This window comes from Juglans microcarpa x Juglans regia, chromosome 2S, assembly GCF_004785595.1.
Source record: "Juglans microcarpa x Juglans regia isolate MS1-56 chromosome 2S, Jm3101_v1.0, whole genome shotgun sequence".
In the NCBI taxonomy this organism is placed as follows: Eukaryota; Viridiplantae; Streptophyta; class Magnoliopsida; order Fagales; family Juglandaceae; genus Juglans; species Juglans microcarpa x Juglans regia.
The window spans coordinates 23,324,012-23,335,007 of NC_054597.1; the positions used below are offsets into that span (position 1 = coordinate 23,324,012).

Here is a 10,996-nt window from a genome sequence, read left to right on the forward strand (position 1 = left end):
TAGCAATGTTAGCAAAATGTTGCAGGTCTGTCTCCCTCTTTCTCTGGTCTCTTTTTTGTTATGCATTTATTCACTTTTTAAGCATGTTTTAATTATTTACCTATGGTGGGATATCTAAACTCTATTTTGGCTATAAATGGCCTTACTTCTTGAGCTCTGCTTTTATTGGCATTAGCTATTTATGAGTTGCTTTTCTTCGGCCTTTTTGCAAATTAAAGTTATAAGTCTTCTCGTGTTCATAATTTTTAAACCCTCCCTATTCCCATCTATTGTGACGTAGTAAAATATCCTACATTTACTGTTCCTTTTCTTTTATTTACTAGTTATAGAATGATAATAATGATGGGGTGGGTTTCCCACTTCCCGTTCCTTTGTGTAGATGATTTGGCTAACCTTTTCATGAACTTGGTTAATTTCTCTTCGCCTTACATGACAAGAACAAGAAGCTCTTCTTTCGCTTTGGTACTACCATATTCTCCAATATCATGAATGCCTCACCCATCAATTATTGTAAGATATTAATTTCTACATTTTTCTTTCGTTTCCTTATTTCTTTAATGAATGAATGGTCATGAAGTCCTAGATTGAACTAATGCTATAGAGTTTCAGTTTTCACCTTTATTTTTTGGTTAATTAATGTAGCTTTAAGTCATAAGATTAGGTTGGATATCTTTACTTAACAATATCAGCAGGCCAATTAATAATTTTTAATAATTCAAATGATATATTGATTTTGTTTCAACATGTACATACATGCAGATAATCACAAACCTTTCTGTTGAATATATCTTGCAGATAAGCTTGGATCAACAATGGCTATTCTGAGACAGAAAATTCATTAGAAACTAAATTCAATTGTGGAGGAATGCATTGATTGCATGAAACACACATATTATGTATTGGTGGTTCAATGTAATCCACTTTTGATATGTAATTTCATATATCATAATTCGTGTTTTGTAATATAATATGTAAATACCAAATAATGAAATATGCAGTGATTGCATTATATTTTTTTAGATACATTTAGTTAAAATGGTAATTAGTTTTATATATAAAAGAATATGCTTTGCAATATTTTTTCTTGGAAAATTTACAATAGAATATAGGCTCTTAGATTTAAAAAAAAAAATTACTTTTTGAAAGAAACTGAATATTATATATTTTTGTATAAAAGGAAAAAAATCAATTTGGGTATAGGCCAGCCCGGGTCCTAACCCGCATATACCCAAGCCAAAAATCGGCCCGACTTTAAATCCTGGGGCCGCCAAAACCCGAGTGAACAATCCAATCACAAACAACCTCTCCCCTAAGCTAGGGTTGTTGCGTCTTTTCCATAGGTTACAAGCAAACAAACCACCACCTAGGATGCAGCAGGCCTTTGCCAGTCGCACAGCAAACAAAGCACTGCCGCCCGCAACATCAAGCTGTTACTGTCGAAGATATTGCATACAGGCACGAGACATTTGTCATTATCCTATTAGTTCTCTGGTAATAGAAATATTCTTGTAAACTCGAAACATTATCCCTTGACACAATAATACATGGATTTCACTTATTCACAATTATTCATCTGACAAGCACCACACGGCAGCACCACCTTCGTTGGAATTGCCTGGCCGTAATCCCAAAGCCCCATCGCGCACCACCTCCTTGCGCCACCCACTATAAATCAAACCGCCTTAGTTTTTTATACTTAAAACAGAGCAGGAAATTCCTTCCCAAGCTGTCGGTTCCAACCACCGCTTCACGTCGGGAACTCTATAGAAAATGCCGCCCAAGCCGACAGCCCCACGTAGCCACCGTTTAAGCGCTCTCTCTCTCTCTCTCTCTCTCTCTCTCTTCGCCGTGGGTAACAGACTTCTCTTTGAGTGTTTTGTTCTGCCCACCGTCGACCACCACAGCGCATTGGAGTCCTCGGGCAGCCACAGAAACCGTCGACCAGCCACCCTCCGTCACCTCACTCTGCTCTGGTAAGCCCATACTGAGATCTCTCACCCTTTCCTTTCCGTCGTGTTTCTCCCTCTCTAGGTTAACGGCAACAAACAGCTCTCTCTCTCTCTCTCTCTCTCTCTCCGTGCTCTGCCGTCGTGCTCACCACCTAGGACCTTAGCCCAGCCATCATTTCTCCGCCTCTCTCTCAGTGAGTTATCACACGGTCCCTTTGTGCTCAAGGGACAAGTGAGCATCTCGTCATTCATAAGCAGAGTGTGGTGCTTTTATTACACAAATACGATTTAAAATCCTTGGCTCTGTTGGTGTTTCGTGAACCATCTTGAAGAATTGTTTGAGTATAATATTGCCTGTGCCCTAAAGTGAACATGGCAGATTTGCCAGATTATATGTTTTAAGCTTGTCTCATTTACTTGGACTGGGCATGATTGCTTCAGCTGGGCTTAACTTTCACTTCGGCTTATTCTTAATTCAAAAACTGCTTTAGCATTATAAGTTGGGCCGTTTTGTTTTAAATTGGGCTGGGCTTGATGTAAATAGGGCTTGTATTTGAGTTGGATATTATGTTAAGAAATTAAGTTAAGCATGTTTTTTTAGTTGGGCTTGGGCTATACGGTTTTAAAAAAATAATAATAAAATAAAATATCTTAAGCAGGCTTTATAAGTTAGACTAATTTTAATTGTAGCGGAACACCACTATAATATTTTGTAGTCGGCTTGGCTGAAAAGAAAATCTTTTAGGTTTAGGATATTTGGGTTATTTAAGCATTCCAAGTTGTTAATTGTAAAGTAGGTGCTTAATTAGAGAGTAACACATGATTGAAAATTGATGCAAGTTAGGTATTCGCTTGGCACTGTTATGAGAAAATTTAGAGAAGTTAAAAAGTCTAGATAAGCGGTGCTCGTTCTCTACACTTTGCAGAAAAAGAATGTACTGAGGTTGATTTTATGAAGAGCGTGCATGCTTTTGCTATAGAACATTAGAAACAACCTTGGTCATTTTGTTCTGCATTACTCATTGTATCTGAGTAAGAAAAGTGAAAGATATTTTTGTCATGACTGGTGTAGATATAAACAAATTTTTGATATTTTATTTCTCAACTATTTAAAAAGAGCAATTGTGAAATATGAAATTTGTATATAATTACGTGATCTGTATCTTTTTCAGCACTCGATTATGATATGAATTTTTACATTTGAAAAATCTCTGGCATGAAATTCTAGTTTTGCTTCTGATTCTATTTTTGTTTATGATCTGACATCTCTAATTTTGATTCTGTTATGATGTTGGTACGAACATTTCTGTTTCTAAGTGCGCCGACTTTGAAAATAAAGTAGTTTTCTATGTGGTATTTCCTGTGTGCACACTCAAGGCCCCGAGAATGATAAGAGGAATATTCACTTTTGTTCTTATCTAGTTTGGCCACTGGGGATAGTACAACTCTACCACAGTGTTTAAACATGGTCTCTGTTATGATATGATGCTTCTGTTCTATTATGATAATGTTTAATTATGCTATGCCAAAAGATTTTTAAATATAAATATTTTTGAACTGTCGCTCTGATACTTTTGATATCATGTTGGTTCTGGATTCTTTAAATATTATGTTTTTGTTTTGCATTTCTGTAAATGACTTATGTTTACACGTTGGTATATGTTCACTGTTTATTGAGTTGTCAACAACTCAAACCTTATCTCCACAATATTTTTAAATGATTTGGATGTTTCAGCTGAGGATCAAGAGTAATAAGCGTGGACAAGATTGTTTTGTGTAGGGGATAAGTACTAAGATTGCATGAGACTATTTTTCAGTGGATTTGATTTATTTTGTTGATTTGGTTTATTGAGATGTTGACACTTTTATTAATACTTTGAGGAGTTGTTGATTTATTTGTTGGATTATTTCATTCATGACCTTGTAGAGATATATATATATATATATATATATATATATATATATGTATGTATGTATGTATATTTGGTTGAAATAAATGAATTTATGTTTATGGAGTTTTTGGAAATTATATTTGTAATGTGGGAGATAATTTTCAAGATGACAGGAAGTAACTCCTTGACCCTCCAGGTACGGGGTGTTACAATTGGTTGTATGAGGACTTTATGAAATAATTTTTAGATTTGACGTTTAGAATTTTGCAGAGTTTAAGAAATAATTATGTTGATATTTAAGGTTTTAGGATCTGCAGGCTTTAGGAATCGTGTCATACGAAATTTAAGGTTTTAGATTTTGCAGATTTTAAGAACTGATTTCATGATATCTGAGGTTTTAGATTTTTAGGCTCTCATTCTGTAGACTTTACAAAATGATTTTGATAAGATTTAAGATTTAGATTTTGGAGGAGTGTATAAGCTTGATTGAGTGCTTGGTTTTAAATTCTGTAGACTTTTATATATGAGTTGGTCAAATATGAAGTTTCGAATAAGGATTTTACAAAATAATTTTCAGATTTCAGAGACGTACATAGGTTTTTATCAAATCCTAGGTTGAGATTTTGTAGACTGTATGAATTATTTTTAATAAAAAAGAGCCGAGGATTAGATTTTGAAAACATACATAAGTTTAACACGATATGAGGTTTTTGACTACAGATTGTAAAAAAAAATTTGGATAGGATTGGAGGTTTCAGATTCTATGAATTTCAGTTTGTAGGCTTTGATCAAGCACCGCGATTTATATTTTTACGAACTGTTGAACATGACTTTAGGGAGATTAAGGTTTTGGAGTATGCTTACTTTAAGTTGGTTTAGTATATGTGTAAGAAAGGGTAAAACATGGAGTTATATTTATATTGTTTCGTAGTAACATTTACATCTAAATTTTATGAGTACCCCCTTTGAAAGGTTTAACCAAGTATAAATTTTACAAGATGGCATTCATCGCTGGATTCGAAACATTGCGGACTTAAACACATCTAATGATGAGGGCGACCCGTGAAGCAGTTCAATCAGATGCACCATTCCACTTTTGATGGCTGGGGCGACCCGACCTTGGCAGAGGATTGGATTAGAAGAATTATTTTGCATCCTAAGTTGCACTAATGAACAAAAGGTACTATACTTCGCCTTCAAGCTGACAAAGGTGGCTAAGAGATGGTAGATCTCAGAGAGAACCATCAGGGAAGCTGATGGGAGGGTAGTTGTTAACTGGCCTCATTTCAAACAAATTTTCTTTGACAAATTCTTCCCAAGATTGGTCTGAGATACTAAGGCTAGGGAGTTTGCCAACTTAGTGTAGAGGACCATGATGGTGCACCATTACGTTGCTCAGTTTGTAGAACTGTCACGCTTTACCTCATATTTGACCCTCGATGAGAAGAAGAAGACCTGAAAGTTTAAGGAGGGGCTGAACCACAGGATATATGAACGAGTGGTGGCTCTTCAAATTTAGAATTTCTCAAAGTTACTGGATAAGGCCACTATAATTGAGCAAAGCCTCAAAAGAAGCATTGAGCTTCAAGATCAGAGGAAGAGGACTACGCCATTGGAATTTTATTCTAGCATGGATCATAGCTCGTGGAAAAAGAGGAATGAAGGTAGTAGCTCTGGCCAAAGACAAGTCTAGAGCAACCAACAAAATTATCGGTGCAAGACATGCAACCAAGTACATCCTGGAGAGTGCAGGAAAGAGCCTGGATTGTGCTTTCGATGCAACAAGTTAGCCCACTGCACCAGAAATTGCCCCTTGCAGTTGGGTAACAGTGGAACAAGCAATCAACTTCCTTGGAGGACTAATCCAATAATCCGAGATAATAATCAGTGTAACACTGCACTTGCATGAGTTTATGCACTGACACCTGGAGGGGCTGAGGAAAACAATGATGTGATCATAGTTACTCTACTCATTCTTTCATTTCAACTAATTATGCTAAGTTTCATACCTTAGAAGATGAAAGGTAGGGTTGAGGAGAATGTGCATTGATTACGACTAAGGATGAAAGACACCATATAGAAATTCATGTGAGTGTGTAGTCATTATTTCAAAACTTGGTAAGAGTTGCCTTGGTAGGTATTGAAATGGATTAGACACAACAGTGATACATTCATGAGATCCTAGCCTAAGGCTTTTTGGTGAATTTATTCGAGTGTGCAACTGAAGTTGGTACTTAGTAGTATAATGGGTTGAGAGTAAACTTCATGAGGGTTTGGAAATTAGTTGACTTGTGATCACTTAGGACTTAAATCTCTATGAATTTTTAATTTTTGAGAATTATTAGGAACAATATATTCTTAAAGACCACGAGTTGGACACCTTCATGAATCGAGTATGAGATTAAAGACTCCAGATTGACTTTGGAGGTTTATTTTACTATCTATACAAGGTTAATATTTTATGTTAAGAGTTCAATCTACAATTTTGTATGAAGTGAAGCTAAGAATTTGGGTGAAATATTTATTAGGCTTTTAATCGAGCTTGTTGTGGAGGTCTACATATTTAATTGAATTGGACACCATATGTAGCAACCAATAAGAATTTTAGTGGATGAATTTCTTTAGGCTTTAGGAACATCTCAAAAAATCCGGAAATGTCTCACGAATTGAGTAATCGCATAGGTTTAAATCTATCAGCATAATCAATTTCATACTCACTTTGGTTTCAAAAACATGATTTTATTTATTTTAGGAAGTTAAGAGCATGAGAATGAGAAATAGTTTACCCCATTAGACTTAGATGAATACTTAGGATTTTTTAGCGCAATAAATGATTTTCATTTTTCAGACAACAATTATTCAAAAACCCGTTTCGATTTATTCAAGGCACTAAGGAGTCAAAATTCTTGAAATGAATTGCACTCTAGTTTCATAGGATTATTTAGGATTTTATGGTTGAAATTTATTTTCACTATTTTTGTAGTGAATAGTAACACCTGTGTTAGCACTCAGCCTAGTCGTGTTCAAATCACAGTGTGGGTTGTCCAAATTAGTCTACTTAAGTTTTAACTAGATACATGGTGAAAATAAAGGAACCATGAGATGAAAATGTAAAGGAAATGAAGGAAAATCAAGTTTGTGATCATGCCTCCTAAGCCAAATACTATTCTATTCAACCATCTATTTTTGTACTAAATCAAAGAGGGTTTCAACCTTTATAGAGACCTTTGTGGACTCGTAATGTTGTAAGCTGTGTGGTGAGTAGAAACGGAGATCGCAAGTGCCAATGGCGATATGGTAACAGAGAGGGTCTTAATGAGAAGAGTCGAACTTGAAATAAAATATAGGGTCTTAAATGGGAAAGATTTTTTATATTTGAATATTTATTTATTTATTCTTTTTTACAAAGGTTAAACAATAATAATTACTATTTTGACTGACATGGCACGTGTGAGAGTATGTGCCACGTCAGCATGTGGAAGACTCCCCGTTAAACTTTGCATGAAAATATTATTGAAATCAAATCCTCACTGCATGGGCACTTGTTACACAAACATGTACACTTGCCGATCACTGTAATAGAGTTTGATGATGAGTTCGTACTCAATTATTCTTATAATTATTTGGTGATGACTTGGAATAGTTCCCGTGCATCTGGAATAGACAAACCAAACAGATCCCATGCATTTATTCTCCTTAATGGCATTAATTTGCCTTCAACGGAAGTACTGTTACTTTATCAGTCAGAATGTCCTGATCATCAAGCATGAAATATAATCAAAGTTACGAAAACAAAACAAAAACAACTCACATGCACGACTCTTTTTGTTAAAACACTACGTACATAGATACGGCGTTCGCTGCATGCTGGCTGATCAAAGAATATCCTATATATAATTCTTATCTCGACAGAGATCTTAACCAGAGCCACCAAGAATTGCTTTAAGCTTCTTAATCTCAGCGGTATCAAGGGAGGTAGTTGCCGCTATCACGGCAGTGGGTAAGTCGTTTTGAAACAAAGCAAGGGGCAGAAGCTGGGCACCTGGGGTCGTACTACTGAAGCTAACAAATACAGTAGCTGGAGAAGGTCCGGTATTCACTTGGAAGTGCAGTAATCCTTGAGGGAAAACCATAATATCACCCTTCTTCAGAGTCTTTGTATAAACTTTATTACTTGTTGAGGAAATGAACCCTGCAAATATGGTTCCTTCCGCAACAAGTACGACTTCTGAACCTCCAGGATGTGAGTGTAATGGGATAGCTCCTCCAACCTCAAAGTCCGCACGAGCTAACGAAATTCCAAGGCCGTTTATACCAGGAAACTGTGGGGCAAAGGCCGGGATCACCCCAGCTTTGTTACTATTAGAAGTGTTGGCCGGAACGCCTAGGCCAGTGAAAACAAAATCAGCCGCCGTCACATTTGCAGGATTCTTGCAAGCGTAGCCTACAGGGCTTTCAGGAGCTGTGAGGTCACCTACACAGAAGTCTTGCACAGCATGGGAGGACGAGAGAATGAGGGAAAATATGAAAATAACTGGAGATATCATCCTCGCCTCGTTTAGGTGTATGTTTTAGGTTGTAGGATGGTGGTTTCTATATAATTTGATCGATGGTGATCTAGTACCATTATATATATAGAACTTGGTCCCTTTCTAGTGGCCAGGTTTTCCACATGCATGCATCGCGTGCAACTTCAAGAAGATACGTCGAATGTGATCGATGCACGTCGATCGTGCCGGATGTGATATTTTCTACTGTAAGAACAAGACGTGTCATTTTGCTTGGAAGGCAGGAAAGGCGAAAAGGGTCATCGGATGAAGTAAATTAATGTGATGAAAACATAGTGACAGGCCGTGAAATATTGAGAAGTCAGGGTATGGCGGGCTTCGTGTTACTTGGTGCAAGCTTTGTGATTATGTTGAGAAGTAACTTTGTAAATAAATAACATTACTTTGATACGCAACTTAGATAAACTCGATTATGAAAACAATATTATCTTTAAATATTCTTAAACTATACAAGTCGTATAAAATTCAGTTCAACTCATATAAATTATAATCTCTATATAATATTGAGTAAGATCAATATATTTATTACCTTTAACTTTCTAATGAGAATATCTCAAGTACTTACAACTATAAGAGGAAATTATGTTCCTAATACTATATATGCACGTACATTGCTTGAATCCTTAAAAATACAATCATTATTGATATATGAATATATAAATTACCTAAAGATATTTACAAAAACTCAAAATATTATTTGTCATAATTTGTGTATATAATGTTATGAGATACAATATAAGTAATTTATTTTTTTCAAAATTAAGTAACATGAATTATAAGCTCAAATTCACTCAAATAATAAACGAATTGTTTGGGAACATAAAATGTAACTTTTAGGGCCCGTTCGTATAATGAGATGAGATGAGATTATTTTAGATAAAAGTTAAAAGTTGAATAAAATATTGTTAGAATATTATTTTTTAATAATATTACTGTTTTGAGATTTGAAAAAATTTCATTATTTATTATACTTTGTATGAAAATTTGAGAAAGTTGTAATGATGAGATGAGGTGAAACTATTTCTATATCCAAACGGGACCTTAGTAATAAGTCGGCCTCTTCGAAAAATTAAACAAAAATAAGACTTGATCATGACCCACAACTCAATCAAATTCAGCACGTTAATATTCAGAAGGGTTGGAGGGTGGCGTGGTTGCTAGGGTTTGTAGGTTGGGGTGTTGTTGTCGGTACGTACCGATCTGTACAGACATATATAGAGATATATATTAAGAGATGAGATGTAAGGTCTATTCTTTTTTGGTATGAAGAAAAGAGAATTTGCAATTTTGCGGTAAGTTTAAGGAAGCTTTAATTCGGTTGAGCAAGGTACATCTTCAACTAACCAATCTAGCTTGCAGACAAGTACTAGTCTAATTAAATATTATATAATTAGGAATGGTATAGCCTGCAATTAATATCCAATGTGACAATACTACTACTGATGGTGCTTGTTTTGACCAGGCCAGCAGCAGGACTCTAGCTAAATGTCAAATTAAGGTGAAAATGTCATATATGGGGCAGGTTACTTTGGAACTTTAATTTGGACTTGTTAAAATAGGCATAACCCCGACTAAATTCAAGCAATGCTAGCTCTATTTAGTTGTAATTCGAATTACATATTGTTTGCCTGATCGGTACTTATAGAAGTCTCTTTTTTTTTTTTTTTTTTTTTTTTTTCTTGTTGGGTCTATTATAATACTTTTCATGAAAAAATCTCTTAGCAATACTAATGAAGCTCTGCTCATGAGCCACGCATGAGGATATGTTTGGACCAACTCATTATTAACATTACTAATAATATTGCAGGATGGGGTCACACTAATTAATACTTGTCATTAAACAATATTTTTTGGCCGAGAATTTGGAGGATCAAGCATTTGGGTATCAATAGAGAATTGGGTCCACTGAAGCATTTGGGGATCATCAAGCATTCAGGGAGAAGGTGGAATATATATGATCAGATTCTGGAATTAAAGGGAACAATCCACGGCTTTCAACTCATCTCTTTACTATTTACTACTATTAATAAATTTCAACTCATAAAACTTACTACTATTGACAAACCATCTCAACTCATCTTTCATTCCAATTAAAGCTCACACACGTTTGAGCATTGAGCATTCAGGGAGAAGGTGGATTTTGATCATTTTGCAACATATTTCCTCATCCTCATGATCTCACACAATTCTATGCACTCTTGTTTTTTTGTTTTTCGTTTTTTTTTCCTGAAATAAATACTAATTTTGATAATGCTAATTTCTTGTGCTTCGTACTTGATGACGATCAAATACTTCCATGAAAAATCATAACTACTTTTGTTAGAGGTAGTGATTCTTATATTGGTTACACGTCATTGCATACATGAAAGACCTCGTTGTGCCGGAGTCAAATGAGGCACATGTCGTAAATTCGTATAACATGATATTACCTAAAGCATAATCATCAATTACCGTACACCCCACCTAAAAATCTCTTTAGGCCTTGACCTTAATAGCCTTAATTCTAGATAATTAGGAGTTGGACTATTTGAGAATAAGAGCAATTTTGGATGCTCAAGTTGGCAAAATGACCGTATACTTTGGGTTT

The 10,996-nt window shown here is 35.3% G+C and overlaps 1 protein-coding gene across 1 annotated transcript; it reads right to left on the bottom strand.

The window, feature by feature from the left end:
* Positions 1-7,501: 7,501 nt before the first annotated feature.
* On the bottom strand, positions 7,502-8,458 carry LOC121253667 (auxin-binding protein ABP19a-like). Its single transcript, XM_041153670.1, has one exon. It carries the CDS (start codon positions 8,386-8,388, stop codon positions 7,759-7,761), a length of 630 nt encoding a protein of 209 aa, XP_041009604.1. The 5' UTR covers positions 8,389-8,458; the 3' UTR covers positions 7,502-7,758.
* Positions 8,459-10,996: the final 2,538 nt, after the last annotated feature.

Excerpts from the sequence above, each read along its gene's own strand:
- LOC121253667 (XM_041153670.1), bottom strand. The coding sequence starts at position 8,388 with ATGATATCTCCAGTTATTTTCATATTTTCCCTCATTCTCTCGTCCTCC.